At 47.9% G+C, this 24,397-nt stretch overlaps 1 protein-coding gene across 1 annotated transcript in view; it reads right to left on the bottom strand.

Annotated features, from left to right (window-relative positions):
• Positions 1–24,185, bottom strand: part of LOC309557644 (F-box only protein 44-like) — a gene marked incomplete at both ends in the record, with an annotated part of 100,665 nt that extends 76,480 nt beyond the window's left edge. The window contains 4 exons of the mRNA XM_082260435.1: positions 12,537–12,623; positions 12,848–12,930; positions 23,914–23,991; positions 24,129–24,185. Of these exons, the coding sequence (XP_082116561.1) occupies positions 12,537–12,623; positions 12,848–12,930; positions 23,914–23,991; positions 24,129–24,185 (305 nt within the window). The remainder of the gene's footprint in view (positions 1–12,536; positions 12,624–12,847; positions 12,931–23,913; positions 23,992–24,128) is intronic.
• Positions 24,186–24,397: the final 212 nt, after the last annotated feature.

Raw genomic sequence — 24,397 nt, 5'->3', positions numbered from 1 at the left:
TCCAGAGGAGGAAACAAGTGCTGGAATGGGTTTTCTCCTCCTCCCAGCCCAACCTCTGCTGCTCCAGGGCTGACTCCTTTACCCTCCAGCATCCTCTTTAGTAGCCTCGGCAGCATTGCCTGTACCCCAGAGCCCTGCCCCCATCTGCGCTGTCTCTGGGATTACCTCCTACCCTACAACCAGAGCCAGGACACCCAGAATGGAGACAGACAGCAAGGACCAGTAAAAGTATTAAACAGTTTCGTTTTACTGTCTTTTAAAAATGTGATGTTTTGGGGGTCAGAGCCGCCGGCCACCAGTGTGTATGACCGATTGATACAGGAGCTCCGGCGGGGAATGGCTTCTCACAGCAGCGCCTCTGCACTAAACCAACCAGTACCTGACACTGACAGCACACATTCCACAGCTCCCAGTGATGCCCCAGACTGCATCTACCCGCCGAGTTCAGCACAGCCATAAAGGCAGACCCATTTCTTCCCAGGAGCAGGCAAGATGTTGGACCGGGATGGAGAAAAGGAGGATGGCATGGAATATGCCCCCTCCTCTTTCACTACACAGGACAGAGCCTCCACTCAAAGCCCTGAGAACCTCACACCTCTTCTTTAAAGAGAAGATAAGATCTCCCAGAAAATACCAGCCATGTCCCCTGCTGCTTCGCCTCTCTCTAAAGGGTAAGAAGCAGCTTGCTTCTACAGATGATGCCCTTGTTCTGCTGAAAACTCCAACTCGCCAAAATCTCCAACCACGTCACTTCCAGTGACTCTACAGCAGCGATAATAGGAGTATAGCACCCTCCTAGGTAGTGTCATGGTCTTACCTTCTTGCTGTTCTCCTTCGTTTGACATGTGCTGGCGGCCATCTTGGTTTCTGGGTTTCTTGTAGCCTCCCACCCTGCGGCTCCTCCTTCCCACTGGGAGGAGCTGGATGCCTAGCTCATATATATAGGAGGTCTGTGGCTTCAGTTCCTTGCTTGGTCCTCCTGTGTTCACATGCTTCTAAGACTGCTGCTGCTTCTGGTTCCTGATCCTGGCTTCGTCTGACTACCCTGCTGATTCCTGATCCTGGCTTCGTCTGACTACCCTGCTGGTTCCTGATCCTGGCTTCGTCTGACTACCCTGCTGGTTCCTGATCCCGGCTTCGTCTGACTACCCTCCTGGCTCCTGACCTCTGGCTTCGCAAAGACTCTGCTTCGGTTTTGCCATCCGTTTGGACTTTTGCTTTACAGCTTGATTTTCAATAAAGCCTTCTTATTTTCACTTATCTGTTGTTGTACGTCTGGTTCATGGTTCCGTGACATTAGGACCAAGCCATGAATTCTGACGGTACAGGGCCATCCTCGCTACCCACGCTGGTTGCCAGACTTGATCAGCAGGATCACCTGTTGGGTCAGTTCGCCGTGGCGTTGCAAATCCTGCTTGAACGCACGGCTCATTTCGCTCCCGTTGCCGATGGGTCGGTTGTCGCTCCTGGGCCCGCTCCTACTGCCGCTCCGATTGTTGCGCCAGAGTCTACCCCGACACCTGTTGTTGCGCCTGCGGTGTTTTGGGGTATGACCGGTTCTGCCCCCCTTCCACAGCGCTTTGGGGGAGAGCCAACTCAGTGCCGTGGTTTCCTTAACCAGGTGGGCATTTATTTAGAGCTGCTGCCACATGCCTTTCCTACTGAGAGATCAAAGGTGGGCTTCTTAATTTCGCTGCTCTCGGACAAGGCCTTGGCCTGGGCCAGCCCTTTATGGGAGAACAACAATCCGGTGGTTGCCGAGTTTTCCGGTTTTGTTGCTTCTCTTCGGTGGGTATTCGATGTGCCGGCTCGTGCTGCCTCTGCTGCGAAGCTCCTTATGTCCATCAGACAGGGTTCACGATCCGTAGCTGAATACGCCATTGAGTTTCGTACCCTGGCAGCAGAGGTGGGCTGGAATAATGAGGCTCTGGTCGCTGCTTTCTCTCATGGTCTCTCGGATGTCTTGAAGGATGAGGTTGCAGCTAAGGACCTACCAGTGGAGCTCGAGTCTCTTATTTCTTTCCTGATTTTGATTGACACCAGACTCAGGGAGAGACCTTCCTTTAAGGAGAGTCTGTGGAGGCCTCCTAACAGATTGGCGCCTACCTTTGCTGTCCCACCCATGCCTCCCTCTCCTCCCACGCCTCCTGGGGATGACTTGGCTGGGGATGAACCCATGCAGCTGGGCTTCGCTCGCCTGTCCGAGGGGGAGAGGGTACTCCGGAGACGCGAGGGCCGATGCATGTACTGTGGTCTCGGTGGGCATTTTCGGTTGGCATGTCCGAACCGTCCGGGAAACGCTCGCACCTGAGATCCTGTCGGGGGCAGATCTTGGGTGGAGTCTCCTCGTCCCCGGTTTCCCGTGTTGACAAACCACTGATCACTGTTGTCCTCTCCTGGGTCGGGGGTTCAGTGACGACCCAGGCGTTGGTGGACTCTGGTGCTGGTGGTTTGTTCATTGATAGTGTGTTCGCTGCCGCCAATTCCATTCCTCTGCAGGCCCGAGGTTCTATACTGGCTCTTGAGGCGATAGACGGCAGACCCCTTCTGCCGCCACACGTGACTCATGAGACCCTTCCACTGGGGATAGCCATTGGTGCCGTTCACAGAGAGTCGGTCTGCTTCCAGGTCATTTCGTCTCCACACTACTCTGTGGTCTTGGGGTACCCCTGGCTCCAGAAGCATAATCCCACTTTCGATTGGAGATCGGCCGAGATCCTCTCGTGGTCACCACAGTGTGGGGCTAGTTGCATCCATGGGCCTGTCAAGTTGCTGTGTACTTCCTCGGACTCTCTGTTGCCTCCTGAATACGAGGAGTACCGGGATGTATTCGATAAGGTGCGCGCGGTTGCCCTACCTCCGCACCGTCCATACGATTGTGCCATCGAGTTACAACCTGGTGCCGTTCCTCCTCGTGGCAAGGTCTATCCACTGTCGGTAGCGGAGAATGAGGCCATGGAGGAGTACGTGAAGGAGGCGCTTTCACGCGGACACATTCGCAAATCCTCGTCCCCGGCAGGGGCTGGATTTTTCTTTGTGAAAAAGAAGGGCGGTGAGTTGGGGCCTTGCATCGATTACAGGGGTCTCAATCGCATTACGATCAAGAACGCTTACCCGATACCCTTGATTTCCGAGCTGTTCGATCGCCTTAAAGGGGCCACGGTCTTTACCAAACTCGACCTGAGGGCGGCATATAACCTCGTAAGGATCAAGGCGGGCGATGAGTGGAAGACCGCGTTTAACACCAGGACCGGTCATTATGAATCCTTGGTTATGCCCTTTGGGTTGTGCAATGCGCCCGCAGTCTTTCAGGAATTCATTAACGATGTTTTCCGTGACCTGTTGCAGCAGTGTGTGGTGGTCTATTTGGATGACATCTTGGTATATTCTGAATCCATGGAGACCCACATTCTGGATGTCAGACGAGTGTTGCAACGGTTACGAGAGAACAAGCTGTTCGGTAAGCTTGAGAAATGCGAATTTCACCGATCCCAGGTAACCTTCTTAGGTTACATCATTTCCGCTGAGGGGTTCTCCATGGATCCTGAGAAGGTTTCGGCTGTCTTACAGTGGCCCCAGCCCAGTGGTCTTCGCTCCCTGCAGCGCTTTTTGGGCTTCGCCAATTATTATCGCAAGTTCATCAGGGACTTTTCCATGCTAGCCAAGCCTCTCACGGATCTGACCAGGAAGGGCAGTAATTCCCAGGTCTGGCCGCTCGAGGCCATCCGAGCTTTTGAGGCTCTAAAGTCCGCCTTTGTGTCGGCTCCGATTCTGTCGCATCCCAACCCTGGGTTGCCCTTTGTCCTCGAGGTGGACGCGTCTGAGACGGGAGTAGGCGCCCTTCTGTCTCAGCGTAGAACACCAGAGGGTCCTCTGCTTCCTTGTGGGTTTTACTCCCGGAAACTGTCTCCCGCGGAGTGCAATTATCAGATTGGTGACAGGGAGTTATTGGCCATCGTGCAGGCCCTTAAAGAATGGAGGCACTTGCTCGAGGGTTCGGTGGTTCCGGTCCTCATCCTGACGGACCACAAGAATCTGACCTACCTTTCTGAGGCCAAGAGATTGACACCACGTCAGGCCAGATGGGCTCTGTTCTTGTCACGTTTTAATTACGTGGTCTCCTACCTACCCGGTTCCAAGAACATCAGGGCGGATGCCTTATCACGGCAGTACTCCGACCTGTCCAGGGAGGAGTCGATTCCGACTTCGGTCATACCTCCGAATCAGATCCTGGCCGCCATTCGCACCAGCCTGACCTCTCCCCTGGGTGAGCAGATTTTGGCGGCTCAATCTGGTGCTCCCTCTGAGAGACCCAACGGCAGATGTTTTGTGCCTGAGGAGTTGCGCACTCGGTTGTTGCGAACCTACCATAACTCCAAGACCGCGGGGCATCCTGGAAAGAATCAGCTGTCCTGGGCTGTTTCACGTCTGTTCTGGTGGCCTTCCCTACGTTCCGACATCGCCGCATATGTAGCGGCATGCTCCGTTTGTGCCCAGAGTAAGTCCCCTCGGCACCTTCCGTTGGGCCTTCTGCAACCCATAGCCACCGGGGAGCGCCCATGGTCACACCTGGGGATGGATTTCATTGTGGACCTCCCTGCATCCCGAGGCCATACGGTCATTCTCATGATTGTGGATCGATTTTCCAAAATGTGCCACTGTGTTCCTCTCAAGAAGTTACCCTCTGCACAGGAGTTGGCCACGATTTTTGCCAGGGAGGTCTTCCGGTTGCACGGTTTGCCCAAGGAGATTGTGTCGGATCGGGGGAGTCAGTTTGTGTCCAGGTTCTGGCGCGCCTTTTGCTCCCAGTTGGGGATTCATCTCTCCTTCTCCTCGGCCTACCACCCTCAGTCCAATGGGGCCGCAGAACGATCCAATCAGGCCTTGGAGCAATTCCTTCGTTGCTATGTCTCCGATCACCAAGACAATTGGGTTGACCTCCTGCCTTGGGCTGAGTTTGCCAGGAACACGGCGGTGAACTCTTCCTCTGGGACGTCTCCCTTCATGGCCAATTATGGGTTCCAACCTGCCGTGTTACCGGAGGTATTCTCTCCCCAGGATATTCCGGCTGTGGAGGATCACCTTTCCGTCCTACGTGCTTCTTGGGTACAGATCCAGAAGTCCCTTGAGGTCTCTGCGCAGCGCCAGAGACTCCAGGCTGATCGCAGACGAGCGCCTGCTCCTTCCTACCAGGCCGGAGACCGTGTATGGTTGTCCACCCGCAACCTCAACCTTCGAGTGCCCACTCCCAAGCTGGCGCCTCGCTTTGTTGGTCCCTTCCGAGTGCTTCGCAGGGTAAACCCGGTAGCCTATGCCCTTGCGCTTCCTCCTGGCATGCGGATCTCCAACGTGTTTCATGTCTCCCTGTTGAAGCCACTGGTGTGTAATCGTTTCACTTCCTCGGTTCCTCGGCCCCGTCCGGTCCAAGTGGGCAATCGTGAGGAGTATGAGGTGAGCAATATCCTGGACTCACGCCTGGTCCGCGGTCGGGTGCAGTTTTTGGTTCATTGGCGTGGTTATGGTCCAGAGGAGCGTTCCTGGGTTCCCTCCGCAGATGTCCATGCTCCTGCCTTGCTCCGAGCCTTCCACGCACGCTTCCCTCAGAAACCGTTCTTTACTCCGCGGAGGAGGGGCCCTTGAGGGGGAGGTACTGTCATGGTCTTACCTTCTTGCTGTTCTCCTTCGTTTGACATGTGCTGGCGGCCATCTTGGTTTCTGGGTTTCTTGTAGCCTCCCACCCTGCGGCTCCTCCTTCCCACTGGGAGGAGCTGGATGCCTAGCTCATATATATAGGAGGTCTGTGGCTTCAGTTCCTTGCTTGGTCCTCCTGTGTTCACATGCTTCTAAGACTGCTGCTGCTTCTGGTTCCTGATCCTGGCTTCGTCTGACTACCCTGCTGGTTCCTGATCCTGGCTTCGTCTGACTACCCTGCTGGTTCCTGATCCTGGCTTCGTCTGACTACCCTGCTGGTTCCTGATCCCGGCTTCGTCTGACTACCCTCCTGGCTCCTGACCTCTGGCTTCGCAAAGACTCTGCTTCGGTTTTGCCATCCGTTTGGACTTTTGCTTTACAGCTTGATTTTCAATAAAGCCTTCTTATTTTCACTTATCTGTTGTTGTACGTCTGGTTCATGGTTCCGTGACAGGTAGGTACTAGTAAAAGTATATGGGTGGCCCTGTCTGCTTATCTGGGGGGGGCCTTGATTGTTCAACTAGGCTGTAATGTATTCTCAGGTGTGCCTGTTGAGCTTGGGGAGTCTCCCCACTGTGTCCAATGAGGGCTCTCATTGGACAGTGGAGGAAAACCTGCCAATAGCACACCAGGGCTTGTATCTACCCCAGAGGGCAGAATCTGCCACATTGCATCCTGGGAGGGGATATAAGTCTGAGGGGAGCACGTGACAGAGCGTCTTTGGCGGGAAGCAGAATCCCAGGAGGAGAGTGACGGCTGTCTCTCCTCCTGTCAGCATCAGGAAAGGTGTCCTTGGCGGTCGGCCTAGAGGACAGAAGGTTGAGCTGAGCTGCAGAAAGAGATCCAGTGTGCTGTGGACCGAGTGAAGCTGCTGGGGCAGAAGTATCCAGGAAAGCAGTGTCGTGAGTACTGTAAACTGCCCAGGGGTCTGCCTAGGATTGGGGACCACTCCAGAAGGTCAGAGGGATCCAGGAGCCAGCTAACCAGGAGGAAACTTAGAAAGGGGGTGCCAGAGTCTAAGCCCTGAAGAGAAGTGTGTGTGTGTAAAGATGGCGCCGGTGCGGGCCCCGAAGTGGTAAGCGTTGCAGCAGATGTACAAGTAGCTACCTCAAAGGAAAGTGTTAAGGGAACTTCTACAAGGACTTTGTGCCACAAGAAAGTGACAGGAGTCAGTTCAGTGCTAATCAGCGTTCATTAGCACCGTTAGCGTTGACCGGCATTAAGCCAGCATCAAGTCAGCGTCAGCAGGCATTTTTTCAGTTGTCTCCCTAATATTGTGCATAGTTGAGCCAGAAGAGTATCCCACTCATCCCTTCTCCCATCCAAGTTCTCAATAAACCTAAAAAACCCAAAGATACAGGACTAATTCTTGTCTCAGTGCTCACACTTGGAGAATATGCCTAACTGTGCTGCTGTTGTTAGCGGTAACCCTGACGGACCCATATCCAGCAAAGTGGCTGCGAATTCTGCTACAGGAGATTTCAACAACTTGGCTGTTTTCACAAACCACCGGCAGCCTACACACTATAATGAGTGGACATTGTTAGTCCGCCCGCTACTAGCCAACAACATGGCCGCCTCCAAGGCGGCGACAACTTTTTCCTCCTTACCTGGTGTTCTGTGAAAACAGGCAACTGGTCATGTACCGTGGTATATAGGCTGCAGGTGGTCTGTGGAAAAAGCAACTCATCCGAATCTCCAATTATTGCTGCTGTAGAGTCATCGGAAGTGGCCTGGTTGGATATTTTGGCGAGTTGGAGTTTTCGGCAGAACACCCTTCCTGCATCCCACTCCATTGCTGCTCACTCCTTGGATCAATTTCTTGCCTCCAACTAAGAAGCCTCAGAGAATACCATAGAGGAGATTCTCTTTTGATTAATAGGTGACCTACAGGCTGAGATGGTAGGAATAGAGTGCATTCAGAAAGTATTTACAGCTCTTCGCTTTTTCCCCATTCTGTTATGTTACAGCCTTATTCCAAAATGCATTAAACTCATTATTTTCCTCAAAATCCTACAAATAATAACCCCATAATGACAACGTGAAAGAAGTTTGTTTGAAATCTTTGTAAATTTATTAAAAATAAAAAAGTGAAAAAAATCCCATGTACATATCTATTCACAGCCTTTGCTCAATACTTTGTTGAAGCACCTTTGGCACCAATTACAGCCTCAAGTTCTTTAAGTCTTTTTGAGTATGATGCTACAAGCTTGGCACACCTTTATTTGGGCAGTTTCTCCCATTCTTCTTTGCAGGACCTCTCAAGCTCCATCAGGTTGGATGGGGAACATTGGTGCACAGCCATTTTCAGATCTCTCCTGAGATGTTCAATCTGGTTCAAGTCTGGGCTTTGGCTGGTCCACTCAAGGACATTCAGAGTTGTCCCGTAGCCACTCCTTTGTTATCTTGACTGTGTGTTTAGGGTCATTGCCTCTGTACATTGCTGCATTCATCTTTTCCTCAATCCTGACCAGTCTCCCAGTTCCTGCCACTGAAAAACATCCTCACAGCATGATGCTGCCACCACCATGCTTCACTGTAGGGATGGTATTGGCCAGGTAATGAGTGGTGCCTGGTTTCCTCCAGACATGGCGCTTGCCATTCAGGCCAAAGAGTTCAATCTTTGTTTCATCAGACCAGAGAATTTTGTTTCTCCTTCAGGTGCCTTTTGGCAGACTCCATGCGGGGTGTCATGTGCCTTTTACTGAGGAGTGGCTTCCGTCTGGCCACTCTACCATACAGGCCTGATTGGTGGAGTGCTGCGAAGATGGTTGTTCTTCTGTAAGGTTCTCCTCTCTCCACAGAGAAATGCTGGAGCTCTGTCAGAGTGACCATCAGGTTCTTGGTCACCTCCCTGACTAAGGCCCTTCTCCCCCCGATTGCTTAGTTTGACCGGGCGGCTCGCTCTAGGAAAAGTCCTGGTGGTTCCAAACTTTTTCCATTTACAGATGATGGAAGCCGCTGTGACATTTTTCTGTACTCTTCCCCCGATCTGTGCCTCGATACCAGGGCTGCTATTAGAAAGCACAGGGCCCCATACAGAGAACCTGACACGGGGCTCCATACAGCCAATGCTTCAGTTATGAATAAACACAGTGATTGATCGGTACTGATCACTCATTGTGTTCAATCAGGAAAGGTAGTGGTTGGCAAATATTTACCTAGCCCTTCCCCCACTCTCAGTCTTGAAGAATTCTATTGTGTGCTTGCAGCTGCCAGCGGGAGGAAGAGGAGGGAAGCCAGCAGCGCTGCGGGGGCAGGTGGGGCACACAGGGGGGGGGGCCTGGGCAGCAGGGGGGAATGCAGGGTGCACAGGTAGGGTCATTGATGGGGTGGGGGCAAGTACTAGAACCGATCCTTTGTATGTCTCTCTCTGCAACAAATGAAAATCAACAGGAGGGAGAGGAGAAGACGGCAGCTTTCAGCTGCTGCAGAGAGAGCCATACATGGGATTGGTTCAAGCAATTGCCCATTTGCTATACCAATCACCCTACCTGCCTATATCTGATTCACCCTGCTTCCTGGGCCCCCCTCCTGGCCTGGGCCCTGTACAGGAGGACTGGTGGTACCCCCTTATCTACAGCCCTGCTCAATACAATCCTATCTTAGAGGTCTACAGACAATTTCTTGGACTTCATGGCTTGGTTTGTGCTCTGACATGCACTTTTAACTGTGGGACCTTATATAGACAGGTGTGTGCCTTTCCAAATCCTGTCCAATCAACTGAATTTACCACAGGTGGACTCCAATCAAGTTGTAGAAACATCTCAAGGATGATCGGTGGAAACAGGATGCACATGAGCTCAATGTGGGTGTCATGGCAAAGGCTGTGAATACTTATGTACATGTGATTTTTTTTTCCATATTATTTTTAATAACTTTGCACAAATTTCAAACAAACTTATTTCACGTTGTCATCAGGGGAGGACTGGACCAGGGGGCAGGGGGGCATTTGCCCCCTGGGCTGCTCTGATGCCCTGTAAAAAGGCTGCACTGCTTCTGCTATAGACATGCCTAAAGGATTCCTGGTGAATAGAAGTAAAAAGCCCCTTCCGCTGACTTATTGAGTGCAGGTTGAAGACAAGGAGAGAGCTCAGGCCCCCCAGCATGAATGATGTAAATTGTGTCTGAGCAGAGGCCAGTTTAATGCCCCACTGGAGACTTTCCTCCCCTGGCCAGCCCCAACCAAGCTGTCCCAGCTCCCCCAACTGCCCCCTGCTGGCCAAGTTGGGAGCCAGGATTCAGGATTGAGTAGAGTACTGGAGGCAGACCTTCAGCCTGGAATGAGGGTCAGGAGGAGAACAGGAAGAGGGAAAGTAGGAGGGGGGCCGAGTTGCTGCACCATGGGCCTCTAGTTTGTACTTGCCCCCTTGGCTGAAAGTTTCCAGTCTGCCCCTGGTTGTCATTATGGGGTATTGTTTGTAGAAAAATTGTTTGAGGAAAACAATTAATTTAATCTATTTTGGAATAAAGCTGTAAAATAACAAATTGTGGAAAAACTGAAGCGTTGTGAATACTTTCCCGATGCACTGTATATCCAAGTTGCATGTACACATTGACCAGATAGAGGAGACAGGTGATATCATTGAGAGAAAAGTGGGAGACATTGTTGAAGCACACAATGATTTTTAGTGAATGGTTTTTAAGAGCTCACTACTGACATCCAGAGGCTGAAGAATAAAATTGCAGACCTTGAAGACATAAAGGCGGAATAACTTAAAATTTAGAGGTATTCCAGAGTCCGCAACCCTCTCCAAACTTATTCCATATCTGCAAAAATTTCTGCTGGTTCTACTCCCTCTTGAAAATTTGCTAAGTTCACTTTTTTTCTTCTAAATTCCAGCTCCCCTATGTACTAATCATTGGTGTGCGCAGCCTATTGCATTAGGATGTGCACCCCCAGAGCACAAACACACATGTGTATATCAGCAGAGCAGTGGGGGGGGGGGGGGGTGTCAATAGAGCAAAAACTGGTGTCAGTATGGCAGTGGATGGTGTCAGTAGTTTTTTATTTTTTTATTTTAATTTTTTTTATTATCATTTGTTTTATAATTTTTTACAATATTATTTTTTAATAATTTTTTTAGCATCCCCATTGGGGGGCTTTGTTGAAATATTCAGGGTCTAAACAGAGAGAAAGGGACTGAGGACAGAGCTTCCCCCAGTCCCTTTCTCTGCAGCATCAGCTGCACTGGCAGTGAACGAATGGGAAGTGCTCTTTGCCGAGGGGCTTCTTGTTCATTCACAATCTGAAGCATAGTCAACATAGTTGACTATGCTTCAGTTAAGAATGAACGCAGGAGCGATCAGTACAGATAACTCCCTGTGTTCCTTCATCCATCCTGAAACATCCCCCGCAGCAGCCAGTGGGAGAGGAGATGGGGGATGCTGGCAGCACTGCAGGGGACACCAGGAAGCAGGGGGAATCAGCATTGCACAAGGTGATTACCTTAACCTGTTGCCAACCGCCCGCCGCAGATTTACTGTGGCAAGGTGGCTCGGCTGCGTGAACCAGCGTAACTTTAAATCGGTCACGTGCGGGGCTAGGGGGTGCACGCGTCCGCAGTTCCTGCGATGTTCTGATTCGGTTCAGAACCGATCAGTCATCAGGTCCAGGCCAATGATTTTTGGCCTGGACCTGGTGATCGGTTCTGACCAATTGCAGAACGTCCTGTTCCTGTGTAATGTAAACACAAGCACAGGAAATGATGCAATCTTCTCTCCTGGAGCCCTTATCGGTTCCAGCGTGAGAAGAGAGAGAGAGCGGTTCCAGCGTGAGAGAGAGAACATCTACAGTGAGTACACAAGCACTACACTGACACCAGTACACATAGGCACACATTTAACCCCTGATCACCCAACAGTTAACCCTTTCACTCCCTGTCACAGTGTACACTATGATCAGTTTACAGATAATTTACTGATCACTGTATTAGTGTCACTTGTGACGCAAGTTAGTGTGAGTGGCAGTTAGTGGTAGTTTAGCGGCAGTCCCAGATAGGTTTAGGGTACCCGCCATATCTCCCCTAATAAAGATTTAACCCCCTGATTACCCCCAAGTTACCCCTTCATTGCCCTCTCACAGTTTCACTATTAGAGTGTACAGATCTTTTTTTCTGATCACTGTATTAGTGTCACAGGTGACATCAGTTAGCATTAACGTTAGTTAGCGTCAATACAGGATACCGTCAGATTGCCCGCCACATAATAGTTAGTAATGCATTTTAACCCTTTGATTGCCAGTGACACACACACACTAAACACCTCCATTACTTGTATAGGCCCTAATTCACTAAAAGTAAGGAGTTGTACTCTGTACATAATGCATCCTCAAACTCTGCACATAGCGCACCTCTGAACACTGCACTCTGTATATAATGCACTCCTGGTATTTAATACCCCTTTAAGACCCTTCCACTGTTAGTGAAATTTGACCACAGCCACTATCTGATGCGGTTTTGGGTGTGTGTGTGGGGGGAGGGGGTTTTGGGGGGATTGTGGTTGAGTTCCTGCGCCTATTTTCTGAGAAAAAAAAGCCCTGGTTGTCAGGAATGTAGCCTATTCAGGGTAGTTTAAAAAATGCTGGTACAATCGTCCTCATTTGAAGAGAAATCCTATTTTTTTAGACAAGGAAATAATATCAGTTGCTCCCCTCAAGAGTAGCTGACTGCAACGATGTTGCTCCCAAACTTTTCAGACAGAAGTGTTTTGAACCAAAGGAGCCAAATTTAACAAAAACATTATTTAGGCTCCACACTCCCCCCAAAGGGTTTAAAATTTAGCAACTACAAAACTCCCATGCTTCTGCTTACCGTCAACTTCTTGGAGCCGCTGCAATGGCTCACTCCCTAGGGCCACAAAATGAAGTAGTGCAGTCCTCCTCCTCCCCTTCTTTACCAAGCCGACCACTACTTGGCGGCCATCGACTGTGACTAGAATAAGAAGACAAAGAGGATATAAATTACTGACAAATTCTAAAGGGAGTTCAAAAGGCTGTGAACACACACATGCATATTTTGGCATATTTTTTCCACATTTTGGCTTACAAGAGATTCTCGCTTCTGCCTTCTTCAGCGCTCTTGGATTGCGCCTCTTAATGTCGCTCCAAATGCGCTGAAGGTTCAGCACAGATGTGCGGTGGCGGAATCTCTCTCACAGCTGACGCTTGACCCGCCGCAGAATGGTCTGCTTGGTGAAGTTTGTGATAGGGCCATCGTATTGGCGGAGGAGGAGGAGGATCTGCGGAAACAGCAATTTATGTTTTACTTACATTCTAAAAGATTGTGTTATCAAAACTCATACATAACAAACCTTTAGAGATTTGTCACAAAGGAAATACATTTTTACTGTTTCTGATGATACACATACACCTATGTACACATCTATCTCCATTAACTATGTCACCACACAGTGGCAAAGTGTAATGAAGTATTGATGGCCTCAACATGGGGGTTGCATTGGGGAAAGGGGGCTCTAAACACCCACCTCAAAGTATCTTGTCCCCACGTTGATGGGGACAAGGACCTTTTCCACACAACACTGGGCAGTGGTTGGTGCGGGTCTGTGGGCAGGGGGCTTTTCAGGATCGTGAAGCCCACTTTAAAAGATGTCACGCGTATCCTGCCCCCCACCCCCCCCCCCCCATGTGAATGAGAATGGGTTATATTGGACCCCTACTAACTCCCCTCCAAAAAGTTGTCCCAAAAGAAAAAAACAAACCCACATTTTAGCAAAGCAAGGTTTATTGAGCAATTTCCCCAAACACAAATACACTTTCCACAAATGTCGATCCATAGTCAATTACAATGGCCGCCAGCACAGAAAAAAGGATATAAAAAAACATAAGCTCCTACCGCAGCAAAGGCTAATTAACAACGTGCTGCTCCTCTGTCTGGCAGTTGGTAAATAGGTGAGTGGCGGGGCAAAATGGCAATGTCACCTGGTGGCCCCATCCCCTTGTCACATTATCAACCAGTGCTTTTTGTTTTGGGCTGGTGGGGCAACAGGCATCCTAATTGACAATGGATCTCCATGGGGGAAAGTGATGTTTCTGATTGTAACTTAAAGAAGGGACTTTTTAAAAATTGATTGTGGAATTAACTTAGTTTTATGGTGCAATTATTTGGTACTCAACGCAACCCCTACTCATTCAGTGGAAGGAGGGGCTAGAATCTGGGGGCACACTTGTTAAAGGAGGCATACAGACATCAATAAGCCTCCTGGCCGCAGAGCCACCATAACCACTGGCTTGGGTTCCGTGGAATAGGCCCATGTCCCCATCAACATGGTCCGAGACCCGCTTCCTGATTGGCCAAAAGGCAAAACCATGCTATTGGCCGAGGAGGAGGCGGGAGGACTCGAGGAGATGCCGGGGGACTGAGTAGAAGCCGCCGCTGCAGGTAAGTGCACTGGTCTCGGGGGGGGGGGGGGCACGGTACGCTGGTCACTCTGCATTGAAAGGGGGCATGATGGTCTCTCTGCATTGAAGGGGGTACGATGATATCTTTGCATTGAAAGGGGGCACTCTGGTCTGTCTGCATTGAATGGGAGCACACTGATCTCTCTGCATTGAATGCGGGCACACTGATCTCTCTGCATTGAAAGGGGGCACACTGATCTCTCTGCATTGAATGGGGGCACACTGATCTCTCTGCATTGAATGGGGGCACACTGATCTCTCTGCATTAAATGGGGGCACACTGATCTCTCTGCATTGAAGGCGGCACACTGATCTCTCTGCATTGAAGGCGGCACACTGATCTCTCTGCATTGAAGGGGGCACACTGATCTCTCTGCATTGAAGGGGGCACACTGATCTCTCTGCATTGAATGGGGGCACACTGATCATTCTGCATTGAAAGGGGGCACGCTGGTCATTCTGCATTAAATGGGGGGCACGCTGGTCATTCTGCATTGAATGGGGGCACGATGATCTCTCTGCATTGAATGGGGGCATGATGATCTCTCTGCATTGAAAGGGGGCACGCTGGTCATTCTGCATTGAATGGGGGCACGCTGGTCATTCTGCATTGAATGGGGGCATGCTGGTCTGTCTGCATTGAAAGGGGGCACGCTGGTCTGTCTGCGTTGAAAGGGGGCACGCTGGTCAGTCTGCATTGAAGGGGGCACGCTGGTCATTCTGCATTGATGGAGGTACACTATACCTTGATTACTGAAGGCCCCTTTCACACTTTTGTGACCTCATAGTCATGCAATTTTTTTACAGCGTTTTTTGCTGCAAAGCTATGCCTATTACATTTTTCTGTTTGCGCCCGCCCCCCCCCCCCCCCCCAAAAAAAATTTTGAGCACCAGCCGCCACTGGTATTTGGTTCAGATGGTGTCAAGTGTGTGTGGCGGCAACCAGGTAAGGAGTACAAAGACAAGTGTGTTTTGCCTACAGTCAAGCATGGTGGTGGGAGTGTCATGGTCTGGGGCTGCATGAGTGCTGCCAGCACTGGGGAGCTACAGTTCATTGAGGGAACCATGAATGCCAACATGTACTGTGACATACTGAAGCAGAGCATGATCCCCTCCCTTCAGAGACTGGGCTGTAGGGCAGTATTCCAACATGATAACGACCCCATACACACCTCCAAGACGACCACTGCCTTGCTAAAGAAGCTGAGGGTAAAGGTGATGGACTGGCCAAGCATGTCCCCAGACCTAAACCCTACTGAGCATCTGTGGAGCATCCTCAAATGGAAGGTATATATATATATATGTTCACATGCAGGAAGTGTAATGTAGCTAGAAATCGGAAGTGACATGTGTGCACAACCAGGAAGTGCATGTGTGGTGAGGATCACTAAAATACATCCCCCCTGCAGCAAGCTAACATACCCCCCCCCCAAGCCCATGAGACAACAAGACCCCTCCCACACTTACTTTGCATATGAGAAGCATCTCCTCGCGTGAGAACAGGGAGCGAGCCATTGTTACTCTGTGAGCACCAGTTCACTTCCGGGAGTGTGTGCACCCAATTTCGTGGCATTTCCGGTTCACGCGAGGTGAATGCATATGCGCTATTTCTCGAGTACGCCATTGTGAACCTTTTTTTTTTTCTGTTTTTTTGTTTTTAAAAATGGTGTTCAGAGACAAATAAGATTTAGTTGACATCTTTCATGTTATACCAAGAATGAATACAGCACTGTAGCATTTTTTATTTTTGGAAATTATTTTCAAAATCTTTGCAATTATTCCCCCCCCCCCATATTACATTGTGGCTACTTGATTACAATTATTTGCACATGTGACAAAGAAAATTAGTAGGTATGCAATTAGATTGGAGACCACTTTGAGGAGGCAAATAGCTTACACTTCTCAAACATTTATTTCTAGTCTGCAATAGTAAAACATAATGCAATAAAACAACAATTTATTAGAATAGTAATATCAACATTTGGTACATTAATGTATTAGGCCTAAAAAAATAAATTAAAAATTAAAAAAAGCAATTATAAAAACAGCATTTTACAATATGGTTAGAAGGGTCCTACTTCAAAAAGCTTACAATCTACAAGAGTTATGCCTCGTACACACGTTCCGATAATCGTATGACAAAACTCGCTTTTGACCTGATCGCACGATAATCTGATCGTTAGTACAGCCGATCACGACAGTTCATCCAACAAAATCCGAAGGGACAAACAGGAAAACTTCTGTTGTACCACAGCCTCGCGAACGACAATCGTTTCATCAGTACACTATGCGTCTGCTAAAAATCGATCGACAAAGACCGCGCATGCTCAGAAACACTAAAATAGCATGGAAAAAGCCAGGCTGCCATTGTTTTTGTTTTGCACCATCTGATACGTAGCTAAGCAACCAAGAAGCTTTCCCTGAATCGTACGACAAAAATCATACCGTTTGTACGCATTGTTGAATTGGATGTTAGTATCATGCAACAAAATGCGAACGATAAGTCGTCCGATTATCTGAACGTGTGTACAGGGCATAAGACACATAATTGCACACACCTTAACATTCACATTATATCAGATCGGCGGATCGATCCCCCGCTGAGAAAAACGGAGTCTGCCGACTGACTCCCCTGTGTGAAAGGGGCCTAATGGCCCGTACACACGATCCGAAAATCGGACGAAAATTAACGCTTGTGAAAGGATCGGACGATAATCGGATCGTTAGTACACAGCTTACGAGAGGCGATCACAACAGTTCACCCGATATTATCCGGTCGTGCAAGCATAAAAATTTTGATCGTATTTTGACACATCGTACGATAATCGTATTATCAGTATGTTGTTCGTCCGAAAAAAATGGTGAGCAGTAGACAGCGCATGAGCAGTAGACATCATTTTCCCCTCACACGCTACAGCGTGGTTACGCATACCGGAAGCTAAGAATTATCGTCCGAGAAAATTCGTGTCATGAGTAACCTCTCCCTTTAAGCGAATATTATTGAGAGCTGCTAGAATACGAAAAATAACGGATGGAACGTCGCCCGATTTTCGGATCGTGTGTACTGGGCATAAGGCTGGCCATACATGTTCAACTTTTGTTCAATTTTCTGGTAGATCTACCACAAACCACATAATTACCACATAATGTGAGGTCAAAGCTAAACAACACATTCACTTGTATCTAATTAGGCAGGCCTTTGTTCTACATACTTGAAGGTAAATTTCAAGAAAATTGTAAGAAAATTGGATCATGTATGACCAGCCTAAGGCCCCTTTCACACATACGGTCCGTTCAGTTCATCAGTTCAGTCACGTCAAAATGTATCAGTTTTCCATCCGTTTTTCATCCATTTTTCATCAGTTTTTCATCCGTTTTTCGTCAGTTGTCATCCGTTTTTCGTCAGTTGTTATCCGTTTTTCATCCGTTTTTCGTCAGTTGTTATCTGTTTTTCATCCGTTGTCATCCGTTTTTCGTCCGATCCGTTTTTTTGACTGATGAAAAATAGGGCATTCATCCGTTCTAAAAAACGGACATTGACGGAAGCGGATGAAAACGGATGTTAACTGATGATCATCCGTTGATATCCGTTTTTACATAGAGATACATTGATGTCCGTTTTTCATCCGTCAACGGATGGATGAAAAACGGACAAACGGGCAACATGTGTGAAAGGGGCCTAAGGCTCCTTTCACACGGCCGCTCCGTGTGTCCGCAAATCATCCAATCCGTTTGCGGATGATTTGCGGACATAATGTAAGTGAATGGCACTGCGGGTGTCAGCGGAATACCACCCGCTGACACCCGATTTTCCTCCATTCAGTTCTGTTCCGTTTTTACAAATGGAACAGAACCCATTTTTTCTTCCGTGTAAAACACGGAAAGGAAGGAAAATCGGATGTCAGCGGTGTCATCCGCTGACATCCGCAGTGCCATATACTTACATTATGTCCGCATATCATCCGCAAACGGATGGGATGATATGCGGGCACACGGAGCGGATGACAGAAATGTCATCCGCTCCGTGGTAAAAAAAAAAAAAAAAGTCCCGCAGCGGACCTTTCACACGGAGCGGCCGTGTGAAAGGAGCCTTAAGGCCCGTACACACGTACCGATCGTCGGCATACAAACGTCGGCGGACGAAAGATCTGCCGATTGTACGCGTGTTAGTATGGTGCCTCCGACAGATGTCTGCGCACAATCCGCGGACAAAAGTCTTTCTTGCAAACATGAAAATTTTTGTATGCCGACACCAGAACGGACGATTGTTCGCCTGTCAGTACACAATTCGGCCGACAGACCGCAGATTTGCAAGACTGGGCATGCTCAGAAAATTAAAAACACAGGGAAAGTTAACCATTACATGACATCACTTCTGCAGTCAGCTGAAGTCTGCAGACAAAATTCTTGTGCTGTCCTTGTGCTGTCTTTGCACTTTTCAACAGACACCGACATCCCGGGGAGAAAAGAGGAACATTTGTATGCCGACCATCGGTACGTGTGTACGGGGCTTAAGGGTTGCATTGACAGCACCCCACCCAGTACAGGCAACGTCCACCAGTGTAATTAATTCAGTCTCCTCATGTCTTAAGTCATCACACCTGTGGATCAGGAACACATACTCTTGGCAAATGAAAGAATGCATCAGCATATGTATGTGTGCAGTGTAAACAGAAAGAAGACAAATTTCTTAGGCTCTGGCCATGATAAAGAGAACAAAAACAAAACTATTCAAGTTGAAAGTTGTTGGGCATGTGGATTGTGGAGGGTACAAAGCAGAATATGTAAAGTTTGTGAGGGCTGCCTCCCTCAAATTGTTTACCAAACACATTCGTCATTCATCATCAGCATACAACATTCAAATAGGAGTGCAGGATCCCACATATCTGCCCACAAACACACAGTTGTAGATTGGGTGCAAAAGCTCAGTCACTTTCTTTAGAATGTCATTTCTTGGTTTTCCCTTATATGAAACCCATCAGAAATATAATACCTTGTGAAAATGAAACTAGAACAACAAAGAAACTTCTAGCTAGGTAGTGCAAGATTTGTGATTTCAACCAACGACCGCAGTGCTGCAAACTAGAAGCGCTAACCAGTTAGCCACTGTACTGCCACATGCATGGGGCCTCCATCTCTGTGGTGTTAAAGCGGAGTTCCGGCCACGAAAAAAAATTTTCAATAAAAATACAGTCAGGGCTAGTACATTCCACAATGGATAGCCTCTGTACTGTCCCGGGTCGCACTTACCTGCAAGAAGAAATACTTACCTTTAAAATTTCTTCTCCATTTCGGATGTGGGCAGCTGAAGCCAGCCCGATCCTCTTCTGTGTCCTCTTCCGTGTCCTCTTCTCCCAGAATGCGCCTGCATCGGCCCCGCTCGTCACTTCCGGTTCGGCGCCGCATTCCTCCACAGCTTCTGGGCATGCCCAGAAGCTGTTTAGCAGGGAATGCGGCGCCGCACCGAAAGTGACGAGCGGGGCCGGTGCCGGCGCATTGATTCCTGGGAGCAATGACGTTCAGCTCCCAGGAATCATTGCAAACCGGAAGTGACGGCGCGGGCCGCGGCCGCCGAGGGAGGAAGTGGAAGAAAGGTGAGTATATTTTTCTACAATAACAAGGTAAGTAAAAAAAAAAAAAATCGTAGCTATCCATTTCTTTTTCAGGTGACAAATAGGAAGCGGGTGGCCACAAAATCGATTATGTTGATTTTGTGGCCGGTGCTCCGCTTTAAACAGGCCTTATTCCCTGGGGTGCCTAAAGGTTATCAATGCACATGTACCCTGGAAGTCCTGAGTGCCTTTGAGCAACCTGTTTATATACATATACCTATATATACCTGTGATATGCCACCTGGATCCAAGGCTGGGTATGTCCGATTACTGTCAGCATGCTCCTATAGACCCATCTATAATTTTTCAGCTTTTTTTAATTGGTAAAAGGCTGCAATTGGTGCTGGTGAAGAACTCACAAGGCTGCTTCTTGTCCTTCCCCGTGGAACACATATGGCAAAATGTGCAATAGTGGTGGAACCCTCCTACAACCAAAAAGTCGATTTCTTGGGGCATTTACCTATAGGTGGTGTAATTACATCAAACTGGAAAAAGATAACAAAAAGAGGGGTGCAAAGACCAGGTGCATTACCACTAAAAACATTTATTGTGGTATGTGGTGGCGCCCCTCTTTTTGTTATCTTTTTCCAGTTTGTATCGGATACCCTTGGTCCCGAGGTGGAAGCAAGACCTTCAGTCATACCCATCCAAATTTGTTGGAAACGTTCCTCTTTCTTCCTATTAATGCACTTGAGCGCAGGAGAATTGAACTACATTTTGGTGTAATTACATCAGTCAGGAGTGCAGGAGTTCTGTTTCTTGATTTATTCTGTGATCTTTTCTTAACCACTTTACCACTAGAGCATTTTGCTGTCTTACGTCTGGGCCACTTTTTGCGATTCGGCGCTGTGCGAATTTAACTGACAATTGCGCGGTCATGCGACGCCGTACCCAAACGAAATTTACGTCCTTTTTTTCCCACAAACAGAGCTTTCTTTTGGTGGCATTTGATCATGTGTGCGATATTTACTTTTTGTGCTATAAACAAAAAAAGAGCGTTTATTTTGAAAAAATAACAATATTTTTAACATTTTTTTATATGAAATTCCCCCCAAAAAAGATGTAAAAAACATTTTTTTTTCAAATTTTTGGCCAATTTGTTTTCTGCTACCCATGTTTGGTAAAAAAAATTGCAATAAGCGTATTTTGATTGGTTTACGCAAAAGTTATTGCGTTTACTAACAAAGGGAAAGATTTCTGTCATTTTTGGTGTTTTTTTTTTAACAAGTAATGGCGGCGATCTGCGATTTTTTTTTGCGGGACTGCGACATTGCGGCGGACAGATCGGACCCTTGACTGACATTTTTGACACTTTTGGGGGTACCAGTGACATTACTGCAGTAATCAGTGCTATACATATGCACTGTTACTGTAAAAATGACACTGGCAGGGAAGGGGTTAATTTTATTGGAGAGGGAGGGGTTAATGTATGCCTGGTGCTTACTGACGTGTGGGGGGGGGGAGGTGACTGTGTGAGACAGGGACAGATCGGATGTCCAGCTATGCTGAACACTCCGATCTGTCACTCCCTGTCACTGAGGAGATCCGCCCGCTCTGTTTACACAGGCGGGCGGATCTCCAAACTGGATTCCCCGACGATCGGGGCAGAGCAGCGGCGATCGCCGCCACTCCTCCCCTGGCCCGACTCCCGCTGTGAATGAAAACAGCGGGAGCGCGCCTACAGGGGGAGGAGTCTGGCGACGTAGGTCTACGTCGTCAGACGGGAACGAGCCACTTTGCCGCAGTAGTACTCCGGTACATAGCGGTAAAGTGGTTAAATATTGGTGTGTGAGTGTAGAATAGTGGTGTCAAGCCTTGTACACACGCACCGATTGTTGGCCGTGAATTTTCGGCCAACGTCCGATCCGCCGATTGTCGGCTTGTTAGTATGATGCTTCCGACAACTGACTGCGACTTTTCGGCCGAACAAAATCTGGTGTGCATGCTATAAAATTTTTGTTGGCCGTCAACAGAATGGCCGATTGTTCCTCAGTCAGTACAGATTTCGGCAGACAAAAATCAGATGAGCAAGACTGGGCATGCTCAGAGAAGAAAAAACACATGGAAAGTAAACCAGCACATGACATCACTTCTGAAGTTGGTTTTTGTTGGCCGAGAAAATTCGTGTGCAGTCTAGAGCACATTTCAACCAACACAACAACACTGGACAAAAGACGGCCGATCGGTCGGCCGATAATCGTTGCGTGTGTACGAGGAATTACCGACTGAATGTTGGTAATAACATTTTGAACTGGATTAAGGGAATTAATGATGTTGCTACACATATTACATTTTTGTGGTGAAAAAGCTTATCATTTGAAAATACTAAACAACACACCAAATTGTTATTCATTTTAAATTTGCATCAAAATAATGTAAAGTAGCAGAATGGAATTTATTGGAGAAAAGGCACAAAAGGAGTTGCAAATGATGGCTCCAACAAATTGTTATTCATTTTAAATTTGCATCAGCAAAGGTATTGTGTGTGGTTTGTGAAGGCAGCTGTGGGAGTTTGGGTTAAGATGTATGTGAGATGGAGAGCAAGGAGTGCATTATCTACCATTTCATTTCAGGTGGCAAACAGCAAAGTGTCTGAGCATGCTCAGTGTATCCAAAGATATGAAAATAATGTTAAGTAGCAGAATGGAATTTAATGGCACAGCATAGTAGTGGGGGCAGGGGTTACCGGACCTTCCTTGTGGAGTCACGGTGGTCGTCACTCATTAACCACTTGCCAACCAGTCACGTTGACTGTACTGCGGCAAAGTGGCTCGTTATCGTCTGGCGACGTAGACCTACGTCACCAGACATTCCCCTCTCTCGGCGCGCGCGCCACCGGAGGCTCCCTACCGCTGTATTCAGTTACAGCGGGAGTCGGGCCAGGGGAGGAGCAGCGGTGATCACCGCTGCTCTTCCCCGATCGTCGGGGATCTAGTGTGGAAATCCGCCCGCCTGTGTAAACAAAGCGGGCGGATCTCCTAAGTGACAGACAGGGTCAGATTGCAGGGTTCAGCATAGCTGAACATGCGATCTGTCCCTGTGTCACTCAGTCACCTCCCCCCACACGTCAGTAAGCACCAGGCATACATTAACCCCTCCCTCTCCAATAAAAATTAACCCCTTCCCTGCCAGTGTCATTTTTACAGTAACAGTGCATATTTATAGCACTGATTACTGCAGTAATGTCACTGGTACCCCCAAAAGTGTCAAAAATGTCAGTCAAGGGTCCGATCTGTCTGCTGCAATGTCGTAGTCCCGCAAAAAAAAATTGCAGATCGCCGCCATTACTCGTTAAAAAAAAAAACACCAAAAATGACAGAAATCTTTCCCGTAGTTAGTAAACGCAATAACTTTTGCGCAAACCAACCAAAATACGCTTATTGCAATTTTTTTTACCAAAAATATGCAGCAGAAAACAAATTGGCCTAAAATGATAAAAAATTTTGATTTTTACATTTTTTGGGGGGGAATTTCATATAAAAAAAATGTGAAAAATATTGTTATTTTTTCAAAATTGTCGCTCTTTTTTTGTTTATAGCGCAAAAAGTAAAAATCGCACAGGTGATCAAATACCACCAAAAGAAAGCTCTATTTGTGGGGAAAAAAAGGACATACATTTAATTTGGGTACAGCGTTGCACGACCGTGCAATTGTCCGTTAAAATAATGCAGTGCCGAATCGCAAAATATGGCCTGGTCAGGAATGGGGTAAAACCTTCCGGTCATAAAGCGGTTAATAATACGCTCATTGAGAATTTTTTTGTCAAAGACATGTAGCTAAATACATGTTGGCATAAATATATGACAAAAATTGAATATATTGGATATTTTTTAACTGTCAAAGTAGAAAAATATTGTTATTTTTTCAAAATTGTCGCTTTTTTTATTAATATCGGAAAAAATGAAAATCGCACAGGTGATCAAATACCACCAAAAGAAAGCTCTGTTTGTGGGAAAAAAAGGACGTAAATTTCGTTTGGGTACAGCGTTGCGTGACCGCGCAATTGTCAGTTAAAGTCGCACAGTGCCGAATCGCAAAAAGTGGCCTGGACGTAAGACAGCAAAATCCTCTGGTGGTAAAGTGGTTAAAAGGGGACAGTCTTTTGGCACAAACCTAGGGGACTAAGGAGGTCCTAATTCCAGACTATACAGTCAGTGGATAGCACTAACATAACCTACACGGGACACCTACCTTGTACCTACTAATGTGATTAACTTCGAACAAGGCTTTGCCATTGCCCAGAACATTGAACTTATAGGGTGATCCATCCTAAAGGACACAACTACGCCTAATAATTTGGAAACATTAACAAGCTTAACGATGACCCCCCCCCCCCCCCCGCCTCGTGATGGTTCTGGGATGAACTCTGTTTCCCACCCGCTTAACTGATGCTATTTTGCACTTACCTCTTTTAGGGCAATTTGTTTGGAACTTTTGAAGATAGTGATTGACCCATTTGACATATTACCAAAGAAGCAATAGAGCGTGAAACATGTAGAATCCAGTGTCGAAATTTGAATTCACCTCGCTGATGTTGGTTACCCATTTTTTTTTTTTTTTTTCCAAAAGGTTACCCATATTTACTTTCAGCAATTCCCGCCTCTGGGCAGAGGCGGCTCTAGGCTTTGTGAGGCCTAAGGCAAAACTTGGACATGAGGCCCCACTCACGCCCATA

Source organism: Pelophylax lessonae, assembly GCF_965119305.1.
Source record: "Pelophylax lessonae genome assembly, chromosome: 6".
NCBI classification, from domain to species: Eukaryota; Metazoa; Chordata; class Amphibia; order Anura; family Ranidae; genus Pelophylax; species Pelophylax lessonae.
This window is presented reverse-complemented; position numbering and strand designations above follow the sequence as displayed.